The following is a 21276-nucleotide window of genomic DNA, read 5'->3' on the forward strand; positions in this document are numbered from 1 at the left end:
AAATTTATTTTTTTCGGAACATTAGAAACTAATTTAGCACATATGCTAAAAATGGAGACTAAAACTACAATTCTCCGTTTTTCCAAAAGAAAAATCTACACCTTTTTTTTGTTTTATTTTTGTGCACACATGTGGTTTTTTTTTTCACCTTTGATATCACACAACGGCCCAACCGACTGACATTAGTCTATAGATTCAATTATTAAAATGACTTTGTGAATTGTGAGGGTGGTAATACGTAGAAAAATTTTGTTTGGTAGAATTTGGGTAAAAGAGAGGTGTGTTTGATAAAATTAAAATTTGAAAACTGAAGTTTGAAGTTTGAATTCCATTAAGTTAAGTTGTTGAATTGTTAAGCATTAGGTCTTATTTGGTAACCCAATTCAGCACTTAAAATTAATAGATTCAGATAATAACATGTTTAGACGCATTGGTAAAAAAAAATTGCACATTTGAATTAATTAAATGACACTAAATTTTCTAGACAAAACTTGCTCCAAAAAATTTTGGTAAAGCTAGTAACATATAGTTCAAAGTTTTGTTGTTTTTTTTTAATTTCAATTTTTTGCAAAATTTCCTGTGTTTAAATGGGTAAATCATAAGCTTTCCATTGAGTTGTTCTATGCTATACCTTACTATTTTGAATTAGGACCATGCATATGGTTTTACATATTAAAAGTGATCAAGGACATGAGACAGGATTTGCGGAAATGGAGTTTAGTCGTGACATGTGTCGATGTGAGGACTCGCAAAATTTACTTACTTAATCTCCTATTTCTAGCTTATTTAATTATTTATTTGGCCTTTTGCTCCGAATATTATTTTCTAAGCTCTTGAGACCTAATTACATGAAAATATAGTTTCATTATATTTTTAAAATGACTTGTTTCAAAAATTAATTTCCGGAAGCTCGTTTAGTGAAAATAGTGAACACGTCTTTGGAAATCTTGATCGATTGAGAGTACAATAGGTTTGAAATATTGGAGACATGTACAATGGACCTAAATTAGGCATTTTAATGTTTAAATACTCAAGTGATAGTTATTAGTACTATCGTTATAAGAATTTCTCGGAAGTTTCGCGTTATCGCGCTTAAATTGGAGATACGCGTTTTTATACGCGCGATTTAAATTTAGGAACTTTAGACCCTTATTTTGGGACGATTGAGAGTGAATAATATTTATATGAATATAAGTGCATTAGAGGTTTAGTGCACCAGTGAAACAAATTCGAGAGGAATCGAATACGAAACGCGCGGGAAAAAGAGTTAACCTTTGAATCAATGAGAGCCACACATTTTAGTTTCACATGGGTGCATCACACCAGATCAAAACCCTCCACTTTATCACCTCAAACAGCCGTGCAACTCTTCTTTTCCTTCTTCGTTCCAGCCGTGCAACTCCAACGAAAAACAAGACCAAGTTCTTCATTTTTCCTTCATCAAATCTTCATCAAACCTCTTCCAATTCACTCCAAATTCGAACTACACTTAACTAAACATTTAGAGATCCCATTGAGCTAAGAAAAGGAGCTGCTATCCAACGTTTTCTTGAGCATCTAAGGGGCCAAAATTTCTGCCTTCATCCTCTAATCAAGTAGGTGTTAATCCAACACTTAAATCTTGCTTTATGAAGATCATCTTACATGTATAAGGTAGTATTTGCATTTGGGTAGCTTGTTTATGGTGTAAAATGAAATGGGTGGGCTCTATGAACTCCCACCTTTGTCTTGAGGACTGATCTCATGCTTGATGATGGATTTAATGGTGGTTTAGTGCTTAAATTAGTGGATTAATGTTGTATTGTTGGTAGAAAATCATAGGAGGTGCTTGGAGCAAAAGTGACCGTTTTACCCCTGCCTTGTCCGACCATTTTTGTGCACAATTTTGAGGTTCTAATGACTTGATTATATTGTTTACATGTTATTGTGAATGTGTACAAAATTTCATTGAAAAATAACATGATTTGGTTGGTTAAATGAGTTGATTTCCAAAGTTAGTAAAACTGGAAAATGAATCCCGTATTGCCCAGGCAGTCATCTTGTATCGGTTATAACTCTTTACTCCGATGTCGAAATTGAGTGCCGTCAGTGGCATTTGAAACTAGACATTCTCAGCTTTCCATTGGTACCAAATTCACATTCTAGTTCTACTTGAGTGAGCAACACCATTCGATTGAAAATCACTGTCCTGTTTCGTTTCTCTCCAGGAGACAGGACAGGACTTGTATCTTCATGCTCAAAAACGAGCTGTTTGTGAATGGAATTTGAAAATGGTTTCTTCTGAGAAAATTCAGCTTTATGAGAGAGCTTTCCAACGCCATCAACCACGTCCAATTCCAAGTTGAATTGAGTGAGTTGTGGACAAAGTTAGAAACAGCTACAGTGATAGAATTTTCCACTTGGACAGATTTGTAACTAACAATGATTTGGGACTTGTTATTTCGAAATTCTTGGTATAAATCACCTACCAAATACAGCTTGGATGTTTCTTAGACATTATCTATGCAAATGAACCATATTTGAGAGGTTTTTAGTGGCCAAATGTTTGAGAAAAGGAAAACAAAGGTACGAGGCAGATTGCCTTGGAAATTCTTGAAAACTTCAACAGTTTTGTTAATTGACTCTTCGTGCTAGATTTTGCTTGAAAATTTGCAGAGGAATAACCCCTATATGGTAGTGTAATACTGCTAAATTTGGTGCCATTCCAAGTCCGTTTCAGTGTTCAACCAACGTCCCAAAGTTCATGTTTAAATCTGGAAATTCTTGATCGAGGAGGAAATTTTAGCCAACTTTGAGCTGCTATATCTTGGCGCTCAAAACTTTGATTCTTGTTCCGTTTATTTTGTTTTAAACTTTGATTGTAGCTCTAATTGAGTTCTAAATTTCGGAGGCTAGTTCGTATTGTGTGAATTTTGCTGGATTTTCAAAGTTGGTCAAAAACCAACCCCGAAACTGTCATAATGGTCCCAAGCAGCAACTTTGAGTCAATTTTTGAATATCTTCCGTTTGGAATCATGGAAAAGTATCTTCTAGGAACTTTTAGTGCTTTTGAAGAAGTTTCCAAAGGTATCAAGCTTTCTAATTATGGACCTACATAGTGCAAGATACGATTTTTCTAAATTGACACCCAAAGCTGAAATTTGTCAATTTCTTAGAAAATGAGATTTTGGAAACTTGCCTTCTTTTCTCGATACCGATTGAACATTTTGAACTCGATTTCATGGAAAATATTAGTCTCTCTCTTTAGACTTTAAAACTTTACTCTTGAGTCTCGATTATTAATAATTAAGGCCCAATTAATGAATTCCCCTTAGATTGTATAACCTTCTTTGATAAGTAGGGGTTCTAAGTGATAGTGTATAATAGTTAATGGTTATTTGCCCAGGCGCTCAAGGGGACCTTCAAGAGGAACTCGAAGTGGACGCCTAGACATTTGTTTGAGTATTACTCTCTTGTTGCTATAGGTGAGTGTTCCATATAGGAATACGTAATTGGAATAAGTCTATGACATGCATAACCCATGATTATTAAGTGTTAAGTGCTATATGTTAAGTATTTACCACACTCATGCATATCTGAATAAGGTATACTTGAATTACTCGACATGAAATACCTGAAATATGTATATTTGAACTATTCGATATGAAATGCTTAAAGAGCATATTTATGTGATTACTTGAAATACTAGATATGAAGTGCTTGGAGAGCATATCTACATGATGTGTTTAAATGATTAATTATGCTATGACAGCATAAGTCGGTTGGAGTGAATCTCCTCGACTCTTATGTGGAAAAAGTGAAAAACGGCCAATGGTGGCCTATTAAAATGACATATGTCTACCAATTAACCGTAATTACCACCGTTCACCGTTTACCGTGTTTACTTACCGTTTTCTAATCCATTCGGCTACTTGCTCACTTGATTATCTGCTTACGTGATCACCAACTTACTTGATCACTTGATTATCATGAATCGCATGTTATATAAAGCTGTCCATCATTGTTAGGCGAGTGTGTACTTTACCTCACTCGACCTACTCAAATGATGAATTTTACCTTTTGCCGAATTACTTGATTACTTGTGCATGTTGTAAGCTCTAAGCTGAATTGGGCCCTGCTCATCGTTACTAACCTACTCGAGCCAGGACTGGGCTCGGTCGGGTAGGTTGGAACCTTGGGACACCGTTTCGGTATACTCGAGTATTACCACTGGAGGGATAAGGCGATGGCCAGACCGTACCGTGGGGATCCGGAAGTCATAAGGTGCAGATGACCGACAGAGTTCCACTGGAACACCGTATCCTACAGTATATGTTTACCTTGTATCATGATGATTGTTTCGTGCTAAAATGCCAACATGAAATCCTGAGCTATGCCTGTAATAAGCTCCAATCACTCGTGAACTATACATGCTAATGTCTCACACCATGATAAATGTCTCAAATTACCCGTACAATGATTATCACCTCATGATAACATGCCATTGTGTAACCTTGAGCCATGCATATGATATGCCCAACTTAATTGATTTATTTGAACTGTTAGAGTGTCTTGGAACCTCACTGGGCTGTGTAGCTCATCCCACGTTGTGATTTTCTTTTACAGGGTTCGAGACCAAGGGTGCTCGTGAGTAGTACTAGATTGTTTTCTTTTGGAGACTTTAAGTTATATTGTAACGGATGGCTATTGTACCCTTTTCCGTTGGGTTGTATTTAAGCTTGAAAGCTGCATAATTGTAAGTGTGAGATATTTGAAGTACTTTAATTATGTATTGAGGTTACTTAAAGTATTTCGAGCTTTTGAATGATGGATTGTAGTGAGTCCTGGCGAGAGCTGGGCAGGCGTCCCGCGGATACCCTTTGGTTCGCCTTAGGGAGAAGTGGGGGCGTAACAGTCGAGCCTGTATAATAATAAATACTTACTTGAGTAAAATATAAATTTTGTATATAGCGGTGAGCAGGGTCGAATCCACAGGGACTAGAAAACTTCATTTCTTCTAGAGCCCAGAGTACAGGGAATTTTTATAAAATTGAGAATATTAAACAACTCAGATAAAAGGACTAAATTATAATCAATTGAAATTGAATCAATAATAAACGAACTCTAGCCAAGAAATGACTTCAAAGATGGTTCACTCAATTTATCACTGATGCAATAATAATTTCATTTACTCACTGATAAACAAGTTATAACTGTCAAATAAGTGATGACAATCAACTTCTCCTTACTGTATTGGTGATTAAAGTACGACCATTAACCACTGCTCTAATCAAGAAATAACCTAAGTACAACCTTAGAGTTCTATTTTTCAATTGCTTTAACAATTAGAGAAATCATGTTCTAACCAAATAACATGCTACGAGAGTTATGAGTTATTTTAAATAACCCATATGTTCCCCTAACAGAAATCCAATCATGTCAATTATCACTAGTTTAAAGCAATTAAACAATTACAGATTTAACTGCACTAATTAGTTTTAGGTTATTAGATTAATTCAAATACCGGACCCTTGATATTCAAATAACATAACAGGCACAAGAAATTAAACCAGGGAACATATAAATACCACTAAATAAAAGAAATAAATGTAATCAATTTGTTCTCATAATTTTAGTTGAATCAAATCTTCCGTTATTTCTTGATTAGAATGAAAAGCTTAGTTCATCTCCACCGAAGAAATCGCACGGGAAATAGTAGAAGTAATTTCCACGGCCATTCTTCAAAAATGTGATGAAATCCACAGGAAAAGAAAAGTAAAACATTGTTTCTTATTTCTTCTGACAAGAAAAGCAAAAGTCTCGCGTTAATTTGGCTTTTTCACGAAAGAAAAGAGTGACAACGATGATGTTTTGTTGCATCGTTCCCTGTCTCTGCTACAACTACTACTCCGAAACAAAGTCTACATCCTAATAAAATTAACCAATCTTTTTCAAGATGTGGTAAAAGATAGATAAATTAGTATCCTAATAAAAGTAGAAGACTATCATTCGGTCAAAAGTTTTGATTATTGCGACCTCAATTTAAAATTGGAGATCATGTGCCAAATCCCAAATTTCCCAAACATGCAAGGTTAAACGTTGACGGTCCACGCTAATTTGCATAGAAGTTCCATTAAAAATTACATCTTTAATTTCTTTTTGCTCTAGATCCTTACAATTATCACCGATTACTAAATATAAGTAGAATCCATCAATTAATGCAATATGGACTAAAATCAAGGAGAAAATATTCATAAATTTAATGACAAAATTTGCAACTTATCAGTCGGGTGACTTTAAGAATTTTTTTTAAAAGTGTAAGTAGAAGGTTTCGAATTCAAGATATCTCATTTGTACTCCTCTCTAATGAAATCTCTCTCCATTTTTCACAATACATATGTAGATGGATAACATATGTTTTCATCTATTAGAATGAGACGTGATCATTTTAAATTTGACTAATCCTAACTCTTGTAAATAAATAAAAACACGTGTGGTGCATTCAGATGTGCACTACGAAAAATAGAGAAAGAATTTACTAGAGTTGAGTCAAGTTATTTGACTCATTCGCCATCCCCCCCCCCCCCCCCCCCCCCCCGCCCTTTAAAGATTTAAAATCTACCTTCAACCAAATAAATAAAATTGCTTCATGCCAAGAATAAACTGTGAAGATTCCCGGTTATGCTAATGCTAAGTAAGGAACTGCGTTATCCCTTCACTAATATCTAGAATAATTCTATAGGGTTAGAATTTGGCTATAAGGACTGAAAAATTTAAGAATTAAACAGTAGTATGCTTTTAGTAACCTGTTTAGCAAGTGAGTTTTTTGGGTATTTATCTAAAATTTTACTGTAATTTACTGTAGAAGTTTTTTAAAAATTTTTAAAGTGCGTAAATTTTTGAATATTTTGAAATGTATAGTTTAAAAATTTTGAGAAATTTTTTGAGATTAATATAGTTAAAATTTTTAAAAAACTCGTAACAAACAGGGCCTAAGTGGGAGAGAACTGGGTAGTATAAAAACTCGTTTATACGCAAATTTGAAGGGGTGGCCCCGCCACCGGATGAGAAGAAAGGCCCCGGGGGGGGCGGGGAAGGAGGCGAGATAAATACTGGAACTTAAATGGCTGAAATGCTTCGGACAACACAAAGAGGAGCAGAAGAAGTAGTCAGAGTGAAACTAAAAACCAAGGAGGAGCTGAAGCCCTGAGAGCAGCACTCTGCTGTGAATGATCAGAATTCATCGTTTTGACAACAACGCCCCTTCTTCTCTCCTCAATCATTCCCACTCCGGCTTCCTATCTCCTGCCCCATCAGTAAGGCCTCCCTTCCCCTCCTACGCAGAAAGTTATTTTTTTTTAATTTTCTGTTTTGTTATTTCGTACTTCATTCGCATTTATTTATGGAATTTGCATCCGGGTTTTTGAAAAATTTGAATTTCATTATTTGGGTTAGTATGGGCAATATGGTGATTGGAAAAAAAAAATGCTTTCTTTGTTATGCGGAGAGGGAAAAGAGTGCAACAAAAGAAGCCACGTCAATTCTTGAAAGGGTAATAACTTCTGCTGGTTTTAGTTCTTTCCAGTTTTCAATGTCAAAATAAGGAAATTTTAGACATAAAGAAAATTCATGCTGACTTAAGAATCAGGACTGTTGAATTGGTATATTGAAGTTGGTTTTGTGGGATTCTTAATTTCTGGCCAAGTTTGGTAACTTGGGATATTTGTAAGTGAACAAGACTGTAGTGGACTTGAATTGCCTATATAATGTGTTTGCAGCTGTAAATGTTTTGGTGTAAGATGAAAAGCAGCAGTGTTATGGAATTGGTTTCTAAACAAAGAGATATTGAATTATCAAGCATAAGTAAACAGCGAATGGGATGGCGACTAATAGATAAAACTTATGAAGTTTGGAGAAGTGGGGAGCTATGCAGCAGGTAGGTACAGAAATATTGTGTTGTTCAAATGTGTTAGGTATTAAAGAGGGGGGAAAAACAAACAAACTAAAGTTGTTTACTGTTTTAAACTTGAGAAGTGTTCGGAACTGAAGTGTAATGCTAATAGCCTTCATTTGAGAGAAAACTGAGAGAATAATGCAGTCGACACAGTTTCCATCTGTTGAACTTAGTCTAGGAAAAACGTTTATGATTTTTGGGTTCTAAACTTGATTAAGATTTCAGTTGGCAGACAAACAGAAGGATAAGATGTCAATAATCCTGCCAATAGGTTATTAACATCTGAGTCTAGTAACTGGAATCTTTTTTGCTTTTGATCTTCCGCTCATCCATTTATCTGTAATTAGTGCATTGTTAGGTCACAGATTAGTATGGTTTATTCCTTGTTTACATGTCTTATTCACCTTGTGTTGCTCACTCTGTCATTTGTCACTTGATTCGATCAAGTGACTCCATTTAAGTCTGCAGTGCCTTCTTGAGTAACTGACATGATTCTTCATCCAAAATGCAACACTGGTTAAGTTCTTTGTCACCCATATCTTTCCAGTTTATATATATGAAAGAGTTACCATTTTCCTCAAATTTGAAGAGGCTTATGGATACGTAGTTAGCTTAAGCTTGTACATAAGTTAACTCATTTCGGCTAAGAACAAATTCACCTTACTAATACAGAAGCTTTGCATTGTTTGCTTTGAAAATAGAACAAAAACAATAGATAGAAGATATGCAATATTTTCTACTGTAAGAAAAAAATTTATAAATATAAAAGCAAATAAATAAGGGTATGATTATATTTCTCTAGAGAATGACATGGTCTTAAGTGATCATAATTCTTGGAGGAGAAAATCATGAGTCCAATTTTGTAAGGCATTTGAGACATCGGATATTCTGTGCATGTATTATATGGCTGATTGTGAGTCATGTAGCACGAGGTCTTGAGTAGTAGATATGTAAGCATCATTTTTGCTTTCAACAATAGAAAGGCATTCTTCATTGCAGCAGCTTTGGATAATTGTCTTTTGTTCATACTTAAAGGAACTTGTGTAAGCATGGGATTTTGCACTATTCTAGAGCTATAAGGAACCAAATAATAGGTGGATGATTTAGAGTTAGCTTAAAAACTTGTGGCAGACGCCTTTTTGGAATTGTTTTTGGATATATTTACACCAGAAGCCAAGCATTGCTGAGGCTTATTACCATGTGAATGAAATGAATGAGTTTCAGTTATATTTGAAGTCCTCTGCAAAGCCTGTATCGTTTTTATTTTTTGGACCTTTGTGTGTTGCAAAAGGGAGGCAAAGAGTGAACTAACTTGGAGAATGCGAAGGTGTGCATCTAGTGCTTGCGACATTCTATTCTTTTGACTTAATGGAGTTTTTATAAAAGCTGTGTGTGCTGACTGTTTTCTTAGGACATTCTATTCACGACTGATGTAACCAATAAAGAGTTTAAGGGAAGATTAGATTTATATAATCATGGGAACTTGGCTGAATATTGAGTTTACCAACTTTGAAGAATGGGTAACCTTTTTAGGATCTTGAGGTATTTGTTAAAAGTTTAAGTTCTACATATTTCAGTAGAATTAAAATTTATGGTGCTTTAGTTGCTTATAGGTATTTACGTATTATGAGTGTTTGGTAAACTGACAGTGGAGGACACTTTGGTCGTTGTTTGAGACCCCGGGCTTATATATTGACTTTGATGGAAGGGCTTTTAATTGAAATGTTGGGGTTCATTGCCTCAAGTTCCTGCCATAAGATGTTCTGGTGCCCGGGGGCTGAAGCCCAGTACATTCTTCATCTTCCACCGGACACGTACCCAGACACCTAGGTTTGTTAGGCCATCCATGAAGGAGTTAAAGTTATTCATTGGTGAATTTTTTATGCATGGCTATTCTAGGTAAACAGTTTTCTCATGAAAACTGGCGCAGAAATGGCATCTGGTCTAGCTGGTGGTGATCTGTCGTTATTCTTTATGGTTTTTTTTTTCCATTGATTTGCACAAAATCTGATTGACTTTTAGCACTTTTGATTTTAGAAGAATGCATCTTGGATTAGAAATTTTTTTCTAATTAGGTTCCATCTTGATAGCTGTATTAATTTATGAAATCTTGTTCAAAAGAGTGACAATTAGCACAAGGATAAATCAGAAATTGATTGTACAACGGTCTAGGGGCAGAATACTCGAGTTTGGGAGCAATTCTGACGTAATTGTCTGATGTGATTTTTAGCAGAGAAATTGCAGTTAAGTGAAATGCAGTTCTTGAAGACAATTGCCTTTGGCTTTTATATACTTATGCAACCGAACTTGTGCAGAATCAGCATGAATGATATTTTTCACCATCATATTTTTTTTCGGGGTTTGGTTGATCTGATCGGTTCGTACAATTTTATATATATGAACTATCTCAATGGGAAAGCCTGCTTGCATCTAGAGGGTGTAAAGTGTAAAAATCAGCTTAGTATCTTGTCACCGGTAACTGCAGTACATTTTCTTACATGTCTTGTTCTGTATGTAAAGCTAAATAGGTTAATAATTCAAGTTAAGTCACATTTATGTTCTGTGAGATGTCGACCAGTTATATGGTTAAATACTCTTTGCAGTATTTCAGATCTTTGAGTGTTTGGATGCGAATATGTCAGCTAAAGGGATGAGAATATCAGTAAGTACAGAGGAGGAACTTGGCAGCAGTATGGAGAGGAAAGATGCCGCCGATGACTTTGGAGAACCTGGTAATAGTTTAAGTCTGGTATTTTAGTTTATACGCATGCTTCTACCGATAATGCAAATTATAATGTATAACTACCTGCAAATCCCTCAAAAATATACAGATATAACTACCTGTAAATCTACAAAGAAAATGAAGAGGGTGGAGATTTGTCTGCAAGAATAGGTAATATGACTTATATGCATGAAATAATAAGAACAAGTTTAGTTAAAAAAAATATGTTACTATAAAGAAAGGGAATGGGTAAAGAAAATACCTTATGATAGCTCCATCCCTGTGACATACAGTGGTCCGTGGTGAGGAAGGTTTTTTTAGTTCAGTTTTGAAATTGCACATATTCATGGTTGGCATTTGGGAAATTGATGAACTCGGATGTTTGATCATTTGTTGTTTAGTGTACCAAAGGACTTCCGAATCAACCATACTGTATATACTAAACATCTTAACTATTTTTTGTTGTTTAGTATACCAGAGGAGCATGGTTTTTTGCTGTAGTATTTACTCCAACAGAGGTAGATGACAAGAATAAGCGTGAGGATGTGTATCTACAAACAGTGTATCTTAAAAAGTGCTTAACCACAGGGAATGTATGAGGATCACCTTTTGCAATTTTTTTTTGATCGGGGTTCAAAACTCATTTTTAGTTGTTTTAATCAGCACAAAACGAATACACATGCTCTCAAATTATTTTTTATATATCATTTTCTAGGTGATGGCAAGCTTAATCATGACTTTAATAGCTTAGTAATGACATATTCTTTTTTATTTTGGTGATGAAATCTTAATTCCTAAACAAATAGGTTACAACCTCCAAACATGTTTCATGTTGATCTTTTTATATAACATACAATCTCCAAATTTATATATAAAAACAATGAAATCCAAATCCAATTGCGACTGTGGAGAAACATCACTCTCATGAAAGCTGTTGAACAAGGGTGGAGAAACATCAAGATCAAATCTACAAGCACAAGACTTTTGACTCAAATTCGGAAGTTCATCAAAATAGCTACAGATTTGTTTTCTATGAGCTTCTTGTATGGAAGTCTTAGTAATTTGGCCTTAGGCAACTGTTTAGATAAGAAATGGTCCACTTCCTGAAAACTCAGGTCTCAAAGGAGCTCAATCAGATGAGCAGAACTATGCCTGTGTATCTCAATATTTTCTGAAATTCCGGATCCTAGGCCGGGACCAAGGAGACGAGGAGTATATGATTTGTCTTACATTGTCCGGAATTTAGCACCGTTATCCAACTTTCTCGACTATGTAGTTGTAAGTATGAAGAAAGGATGCTCAGAGGCAACCAGATGATGATTTCAAGTTGGAAGAATTCAAGCCAAGTACACAAAAGACGGGATACAAATTAAGGGCATATTTTATTTCAATCACATTCATGACAATCCTCATCTGGAAGAAGAACAAAATCTAGTAGCACAAAAGAAACTGCTGCAAAAATCTGGTAGAGCTAATCTGAAAGTATCTAAGCTAATTTGATACAAACTGGCTGAGGTACTCATCAAGTGTGGTGTATTTAACATCAAGATAGAGCTCCGTTGCCTCCATGCCAAAAGAAGCCTTGATCTCAAAGTTGGCTATTTCTCCCTTCACGAAAAATGTGTATGCCAAAGACAGGAGCAATTTTAATGGCATTGAAGCCTCTGCGAAAGATACAAGAAAAGAAAGCAATTTGATTAAAACATGGAATAGGTGTTAATAATAGTAGATGCTATAGTATTAAAAATTAGCAACTTGTGCACTTTCTTCTTTTTGTTAGATGACCTTGAATTTTTTTAAGAACTTCGTCCCCTGGAACGTAGATCTTTTCGAGGGTCTTGCCAATTTTCTTTTCCCACAATGATACTATTTCGTTGTAGGACATGGTGTTGGCAGGGGGTGTAATGTACGCACTCTTGTTCAGAGTCCTTGGGTCATCTGCTGCTTTGATGGTGTACGCAGCAATGTCTTCTTCCTTGGTGAAAACAACTGCAACGAAACATGAAATTAACGAAAAAATTGAGAACTCTAAAAGATGATACTAAACCAATCAAGATATGCAGCAGACAAGCCCCTTTCGGATACCTTTTGGATTTCCATCGCCAAGAATGACAATTTTGTCTCTGGGAGGACTTGCAGAGAAAGAGTCTCCAAAGTTGTTGAGGATATAATTCAAGTAACCAGCAAATCCGTTAGATACTAAATAAGTGTAAGGTATCCCTTCTGCCTCAATAGCTCTGCGGATCTCAACCTTGGTCCTGTTTAAGCTAGCAGCAGGCTCAACAGCGTTCGCACGATCCGCATCAACCCCAAATTCAGAAGGTAAAAATCTCTGAAACCAAATACAGCTCCTTCTTTAGGAATATGGAAGTCACAACTCACAAAGGGACAAACGCAAAAAATAAAAATCAAGAAAGAATTTGTAACACTGTATTGTGCTTACTTTGATGTTTCCAGCTTCTTTAATTGCTTCAATAATCTTAACTTGATGAGCTGCCAAATCTCCCCCGACTGCAGAGATCACTATGTCAACTTGTTTGATTGCATTTACCAACTGCTGATGATTGTGTAGATCTCCCTGTTCAGTCCATACGTACATGTCAGTTTCTGTAATTTCTTGAAAAAAAATTGAAACAGTATTTAAACAACGAAGAAAGAAATAACAGCACACATGAAGAAATATGACTCCCAAACTCTTGAAACTCTTCTATGATAACTGCCCTTTTAGGATCTGATATTGTGCTTTCTCGGACCAATGCAAACGTTGGGTGCCCTGCCTTTGCACTCGCTTCCACTAAATATTTCCCGATGTTTCCAGTGCCCCCAATGATCAAAATCTTTCTTTTCACATCCATTTCCAGCTCTAGGATAGTAGACTACTGTTGCAAATTGGGTGGAAACCGTGAATTGATGAGTTGAACAGATGCAGAAATGTGCTTGGCTGCAGCTTCGTGCATGGTTAATTTATAGAGGAAAAAGTATTGAAACTGGCAAGCAACGCTGTCGCTGCAGTTTCCTTTCGATGCTCTATTGGCTTCTGAAATTTCTAAAGTGCTCCAAGAACCAATCAACGGAAGTTAGACAGTTGAACATTATCACGAGGTTTCCCAAAAAATCATAGCACTAACGGATTCTTATTGGCCAAGATGCGCAATGTGTAGGGGTGCCTGGCAATTGCGAAAGAGAAAGGTCAAAGTCAATTGAATGTCCTTGTGAAACTACTCATACGGGAGATTTAGTGGTAGGATTTCGTCCCTGAATTAGTGATGACCAAACCTGAAGTAAGTGCTGATGTTGAACAAAATGTTGAAGTGAACAAAAAGAGCATAAACTTAGTACTAAACGTTAACAATGTGCTAGAATCTCTTCATTTGCACCGATACCACGAGAAAAAGAAAATGAAAAGAACAACATTTTGTTTATATTTCATCATATACTGATAGAAGCCTGTATTCATAGGCATTTAATCCAAACAATACAATTAATATAAGTAATAGACACAGTTTGCTTAGACACTACAATTCAGAAACTAGTCAAGAAATGGAGTCAATCAAGAGATTTATTAATAGACACAGTTTGTCACAATCTATGGAATTAGCCATAAATCTCTCATTTTTAAGGGTCTTTTTTTTCTTTTTCTTTTTTTTTTTAATTTCTTGCTCATTAATTTTTGTTGGGGCAGGTGGTATTTTGAGCTAACTTGTGTGCATTTTGGATTAGTCCAACTTCCAACCCTTAAATATTCATCCCAAGGACATAATTAAAGATGGTAGAGCTTCGCTAATTAAAAATCTAGTTAATTTGTTTAATATCCGATTTGGTAAGCTTGTCCAATTAGTGCTAAACCCTTAGGGCATGTTAAAATATGTTTACAAGGCACTGTGCAGTGTGCACTAGACCAGCCTTGGGCATGTCCTAACCTATGGACAATGTGATTTTTGAAAGCTAGATCCTCAAATGATGATATATAGTCAATTTGTTCATTTAAGTTCCAACGTATTTTGCTTATAGCATTAAGAGCATAGATTGTAAAATATGGTATGGGTATAATACGAGGTATATGTATGCCTATTATACAAGATTTATTTTAAAAAGTACAATTAAAAATTTGGCATGTTCGGCAAAATTACTCATATAAATTTGTACATGTATAGTATGAACATATTTGAAAATTATGGAACTGAAAAAAAATTTACTATAGTTTTCAAAGAATATGCCACTTCTATGCCAATATTAAACTTATTTTAATGTATGAGATGTTAAATTTATTAAAAAAATTTACCATATTATTTAAATATGTATAAATCTACAATTTTGTATTATATGTTGCTCTTATTTTGTATATAACTCATGAACATGTCATTATCATTAAATTTTAATTTTTTTTTAAAAAAAATTGAAATGTAATTCACAAAGTATAATACATGACAAAAATTTATTACGTGTTTCATAGAGTTAATTGAAAAGTATGAGTATTTTTCTAAGTATTTTTGAAATCTAGGCAATATATGGAGTTTTTTGTATGATACATAAGAACGAGTATTATATAAGTACACTACAAATGCCTACTAACTAGGACTAAGAGAAAACAAAATGAACAAACTAATATCTTCAAATCATTTACACGTATTACATCCCTTCTTTCTTCAAGGATGGTTTTTTTTGCCAACAAGGAACTAGATGAGAGACTTTGAAGTCAAGCCAAGGGAGCATGTTGATTTCTTTATTGACCCTGTTGCTGTAGTATTTCCTCAACCAGAAGTAGATGACAAAAATAAGCATATGAGGTTGTGTATCTATATATGGTGACATTTTTTTTTTTCCTTTAATTCTATTCTGTAATAGTACATATGTTTGGCAAACTGGTGAACTCAAATGTTTTTTGCCACTGCACTTTTAAAACCCTGTTGTTGTATGAATCTCCTTGTTGATGGTACAGATTGTCAAGATGCTTTTACTGTGGTTATTTTCACTTCATTTCCAGAATATCCAATCCACTTAAATATTTAAAATAGAAGTTTTACTGAGCCTGATTTTGAATTCTAAATGAATCTGATAAGGAAGCCCATTGAGATCATTTTCCCAACATCCAATGCATACTTCAAGAATATGAGAAATTAATTATATGTTTATCTTCACTTTGCCTATCCAAATCCAGTACTTTGTGCATTAGCTCAATAGGCATATCATAGAACCCAAAGGCATCAGTTTACATGGCCTGTGGTATCTGAATCGCATTGATTGAAACAGGTTCCATGCTGTGTTCATCGCAACACTGTCAAGTTTGAGTGTGAACCTCCAACTTTCTGCTGTGATATATAATGCCAAGTTTTAGCTTAGCTCTTCTTGAAAATCACAAAGAGTTGCTTAGAGTTATTCACTTCCAAAATCGAGGATTCAAATTCAATTTAGGAAAACATCCCGGCATTTAATGACGTGTTCTCAATCACATTAGAGTTTACACATTTCAGGTTCAAGAACACAAGCACCATAACAAGTGTGGTTGGTTGTTTTGCAGAAGCGATAGAACAAAGTATATACAGCTGAAAAAAATAAATAAATAAAAGGAAACAACAAGCTGCAGCAAACAACAAAACATATCAAACGCTAGAAAGAACAAAATCCTTGCAAGAATTATGTGGAAATACCAAAATACATGAAAAAGAATGATCATATAGTCAAAATCCTCGAAGCCAATTAAAAATTAGAAGCCAGGAGGGCACCTTAATCAATCAAACCATAGTTTAATTTAGAATTCCATTTTATGTTGTTTCAATTAATTGGCTCTAAATATTATAGCTATGAGGCTAAATAAAACCACTGGCAGAGGAGAAAGTTGGCGTCAGAAAGACAATCAAATTCTTGTAATCCTCAAGTCTAAGAATTTAGCATGATAATCAGCACATCATACTACGTCTAAATTGCCGACAGAAAATGGAAGTGTAATATTTTATCTTTATAAATGTCTTTGAGTGGAACTTCTTTAGGTTACAGGACAAATCATCGCAAATGTGATCTTCTACATATAACCCTTTGTTTTCACCATTTTTTTCCCTTCTTCTTGTGTTTCGTTTTTTGTTTTCCATATTTCTCTTTTCAAGTCAATGGTCTTATTTTTTTTATTATGTTTCTTGATTGCAACTTTTTGTGTGCTAGAGGAAACCTATGCATGAGTACAGGTCAAAGAAAGTTCAAAGATGCAAGTAACGCATTATAATTTCCTTTTGAGTAAGGTGACTGTAATTTGACTTCAATAGAAAGGAAATCAGCTGTGAATGAGTTTGGATAGTGTTTTGTGATATCAAAGCACTATCAGTCAAATTTTATTTGAGAAAAATATACATACAAACTAAGAATATAGAAAGAAAAAAAAAAAAAAAGGAACACTGAACCTTCAGTTGGGACTTTGGACTTTGAAAGGTGTTATCGAAGCTTTACTAATTTGACAAACTTCATCTTTTATGCTTCATACACTTTGATCTTGTTTTTTCTTCGGTAGATGCTCTGTTCTATGTCTTGCTGAACCAGAAAAATTTTGATGGAGTTAACTGGAAAAAGAAAATCTAAATCCATACTTGTACATACGCATATTTTGAGGAATTGAGGTTGATTGTTACTATTTCAATATGAACTTAAGTCAATGGTCTTTTTTTTTTTTATCATGTTTTTTTATTGCAACTTTTTGTGTGACAGAGAAAACCTATGCATGACTACAACTCGAGTAAGGTGACTGTAATTTCACTTCACTAGAAAGGAATAAGTTGTAAATAACCTAAAAAAAATTGTAAATAAGCTTGAATAGTGTTTTATGATATTATTTTGCATGTTTTCTATTGACATATCAGTCAAGTAATATATTTTACAAGTTTTCTTGCATTATGTTTCTATTCTAGGAGCTGAAGGCAGTAGCATGTGCTTACTAAACCTGTTTATTGACTAAAGGCACATTAATCTGTGGTTAAGGTTGAGAAGGGGCAAAATCCCTTATTTTCTGAAAATTTTTTCCATTTGCATATTCTATAGGCATGCATTTCTAAGATCAAGAACCAAATTTCATTCAAAAGTTGTTATACATACAAACTAATTTCACTAACTGCTTCATACACTTTCAAATTAACTTAATGAAGACTGCCTTCTCTTTTCTGTAGTAGGTGCTCTGATCTATGTTTTACTTAACCAGAGCAAGTTTGATGGGGCCAACTATTAAAAGGAAATCTAAATCCATATATATGAACACACACTATGTTCGAGGAATTGAGCTATTTCATGATATGATTTGATACAAATGTAATAAGCAGTAGAAAGGAAAAGGTTAACGAGAGCCCATGAAATAAAAGGAAAAGCTAGTAAGCAACCTGAGACTTATACAAGAGATGAGTTGACTGAATATCAGTTAATGTTGAAAGCTGCAAAGAGTTGTCTCTTAGCTTCTCTTCTCTTAGAGGAACGTGCCTTCCCACCGACCATCAATCCAGTGACCAATGACAACTTGAGGGATATGAGAAATTGTCTGATAATCTTCACTCCGCTTATCCAAATTCTGTACTTTGTGCATTAACTCATCAGACATTTCAAAAAACCCAAGATATTCAAGTCTGGTCAAGTTTTGGATGCCCGAAGGCAACTCCTGCATCAGTTTGCAACCACCTAAGCGCAGTTTTCTGAGACTAGGCATTGATTCCTCTTCCACTCGAACCCATTTCAGTCTTGTTAATTGCCCGAGCTCTAAGTCCTGGAGTTTTCGAAATCCTCCAACCTTAAAACATATTGTCTCCCCTTCATAAGCACGATAGAGAATAAGTGATACCAGATTGGGCAAATGTCCGAGGGAGCCCATTGCATTCTCATCTTCTCCCAACCTACTATTGTCCAACTGTAAGATTCTCAAGGATTGAAGTGATGTCACCCATTGCGGTACTCTCTCTAAACGCCCCTTCAACAACAGAGACGTGAGGAATCCAAGTTTTGGAGAGACGGAATGTTGGAGATCAAGGATCTCATCTTCTTTAATACAGGAGATGACCAATTTTCGAAGGTTGGTCAGCCTCAAGAGGGAGGACAGCAACTCTTTTCCATCTTCTCTTCTCAGCTTTGTGATGGCTAATCGTCGCAATTGCGTTAGCTTTCCAATCTCCCTTACTATTTTATCACTGTCTGCTTCTATACCAAACAAATCCTCCAAACAAACAAGCTTTCCAATTCCATCTGGAGATTTGCAGCCCCAAACTGCATACTCATTTGAATAATCACCCACTCCACCTAAGCAAAGACAACGGAGTTTTCTTAGATTTAGAATATCCGCAGGCAACTCTGTTACATTCGTTCCTATCAGATCTATAACTTCAAGGTTTTGAAGCTTCCCAATAGATTTTGGAATAATTTTAACTCCAGTTCCACTGAGATTAAGATACCTGAGATGAAATAGTTTGAAGACTTGCTTTGGGATGTTGTCCAATTCAGCTCCATGCAAATCCAACACCTTTAGCAACTTGGGATCACCACTTAAGAACTCGGATAAAAATGTAGTTGTGAAAGGATCTTCATACCCAAATATTGCCACAGACCGAAGACACTTTAAGCCACTAAATTCTTGTGGATTATCAGTGAAGTTGTGGATTGCTAGGTGTCGAACTTTTGTAGGCCATCTTGTGTAATATCTGGTGGCCACAGTCGTGAAGTCCTGCTCTTTGGATTTTGAAACAATGATTTCACGTAGAAAATCATGGAGACCACATGTTTCCAATCTGCCATCGGCAAATGAGGATTTAACTTGGATTAAGCTTCTGTTGATGAGTTCTTTCATATATCTCATAGCAATATCAGTGGATGTTATTCTTTCTTTCTCTTCTACAAATCCTAGTGCAATCCATTTCAGAAGTATATCATCCACATCAATTGGATAATCTTCAGGGTAGATGCTTAGATATAATAGGCAGCTTTTAAGATAGTAAGGCAAATCATTGTAGCTAAGTAAGAGTACCCTTTTAATCCTGTCAAGCTTACCACTGCCATCTGCCTCGCCGCCAAAACCATGAAGAATCATCTCCCATTCATCTGTCTTTTCCATGTCCTTCAGAGCCAAAACACCACCTATTGCAACAATTGCAAGCGGTAGGCCCTCACATTTTTTCAATATTTTTTTAGCAACTTCTTCTAGATTTGGAGGGCAGTCATTGCTCTGAAATGTTCTATTGCAAAATAGAGTCCAAGACTCTTTATCAGTAAGAGGCTTCATCTTATAGATGAAGTCAAGTGATCCTAAACAAGACGCAGAAGCTACATCAGCTATTCGTGTTGTCAACACAACACGACTAGTGATATTGCAGTCAGGCAATACACATTTGATAGCTTCCCAGGCATCTATACTCCACACATCATCAAGGACAATAATGTACCTTCTTTCTTGGAGGAAGTCTTTGACAAATTCACTCAGCGTAAGAACATCCATGGATTCCACTTGGGGAGGGACCGGCTGTCTGATTTCGTTGTACAATTGTTGGATCAGGTTCTTGATGATGACGCTGAACTGAAAATTTTGAGAAACAGTTATCCAGGCATGGCTCTGAAATTGTTTCTTCACTGCAGCACCATCGTAGACTTTTTTCACCAGGGTAGTCTTCCCGAGTCCGCCCATTCCCACAACCGAAACTACTTTCAATTGGGAATGGTCATCAAGGATTTTTGAGATGAGCTCTGCTTTTGGCTTATCAATCCCAACAAGTTGAGCTTCTTCAATGAAGAGTGATTGAGCACGAATGTCAAAATCTGCATTCACCTGACGGGAAGAGCTGAAGCGCCTTTCATGAGTACCATATAGGGACTGGTACCTCTGATGCCTTGCTGAAATCTCTCCAACTCTGGCCTTGATGTCTTTTATCTCCAAAGAAATTTGATGGCGAGCTTTCAGATTCTTCATTGAGTTATAGATCTTTCCAACCTTGCCACAGAATCCATCCATGTAACCACGAGCAAAGCGGAAGGTAAAATCATCGAGAACATCCTCTGTATCATAAGCAACTTCTCGAACCTGATTTAGCCATTCTTGGAGTTGAGAATCATTATTGTCTTCCTTTGCTTCAGCTTCTCTGAGGAAAGCCTTCATGCTCCCGAGTTCATCATTGATGAATTGAACATCTGATTTAAGCCCCCCCGAAAGTGTGATCTCTTGGGAAAGCAAGGTTGAGAGCTGTTTAATCAAAAAACCTACGACACTCTCTGCCATGATGCTCAATCAAATTTCTCAAGAGTCGACAGGCCAAGACTTCACAGTGGCAAATGATCAGTAGAAAAAGGAAGGTACCTTATCGCTGCTTTTTGTGATGCTGTCTGTCTCTTCCAGTAATGCTTTCCAGAGTGCAAAGGACGATTCAATAGTCTCCATGGGCCATAGTCAAAAGTTTCCCATTAATTTTTGCAAGTGGCCTTCCCCACCCATCCCCATCTACATAATTTATATTTTAGGAATATAAGAATTTGCCAAAGGAATATAATTTATATGTTTTGGTACTCAATATTTGACTTGTATATCAAACTGATCCCGAATATTTTAGCCAAAATAAATCTATTCTCCAAATTTTTTGATTTTGACTTTACATTTTTAGTTCCTAATGTTTGAGGTTAT

The 21276-nt window shown here is 35.6% G+C and overlaps 1 protein-coding gene, 2 long non-coding RNA genes and 1 pseudogene across 4 annotated transcripts; 2 read left to right on the forward strand and 2 right to left on the reverse strand.

The window, feature by feature from the left end:
• The first annotated feature begins 1358 nt into the window (after positions 1–1358).
• LOC113732494 (uncharacterized) lies at positions 1359–4789 on the forward strand. Its single transcript, XR_011825764.1, has 3 exons — positions 1359–1595; positions 3386–3464; positions 4606–4789. It is a non-coding gene; the product is annotated as an uncharacterized lncRNA (long non-coding RNA).
• Positions 4790–7027: 2238 nt separating this feature from the next.
• LOC113719201 (uncharacterized) lies at positions 7028–11279 on the forward strand. The gene is made up of 3 exons (XR_011825407.1): positions 7028–7295; positions 10537–10665; positions 11126–11279. It is a non-coding gene; the product is annotated as an uncharacterized lncRNA (long non-coding RNA).
• Positions 11280–12015: 736 nt separating this feature from the next.
• On the reverse strand, positions 12016–13590 carry LOC113719199 (phenylcoumaran benzylic ether reductase POP1-like; annotated as a pseudogene).
• Positions 13591–17858: 4268 nt separating this feature from the next.
• On the reverse strand, positions 17859–21046 carry LOC113719146 (disease resistance protein RPM1-like). Of its 2 annotated transcripts, XM_027244235.2 has the most exons (2): positions 19067–21046; positions 18658–18914 (listed from the first exon to the last, which is right to left on the reverse strand). In XM_027244235.2, the coding sequence occupies exons 1-2, from the start codon at positions 20875–20877 to the stop codon at positions 18902–18904; spliced, it is 1824 nt and encodes a 607-aa protein (XP_027100036.1). In that variant the 5' UTR covers positions 20878–21046; the 3' UTR covers positions 18658–18901. The 2 variants fall into 2 exon arrangements, with proteins under 2 accessions (XP_027100035.1, XP_027100036.1); XM_027244234.2 differs by having other exon boundaries at positions 17859–21042.
• Positions 21047–21276: the final 230 nt, after the last annotated feature.

The sequence above is a fragment of the Coffea arabica genome, chromosome 11e (genome assembly GCF_036785885.1).
Source record: "Coffea arabica cultivar ET-39 chromosome 11e, Coffea Arabica ET-39 HiFi, whole genome shotgun sequence".
In the NCBI taxonomy this organism is placed as follows: Eukaryota; Viridiplantae; Streptophyta; class Magnoliopsida; order Gentianales; family Rubiaceae; genus Coffea; species Coffea arabica.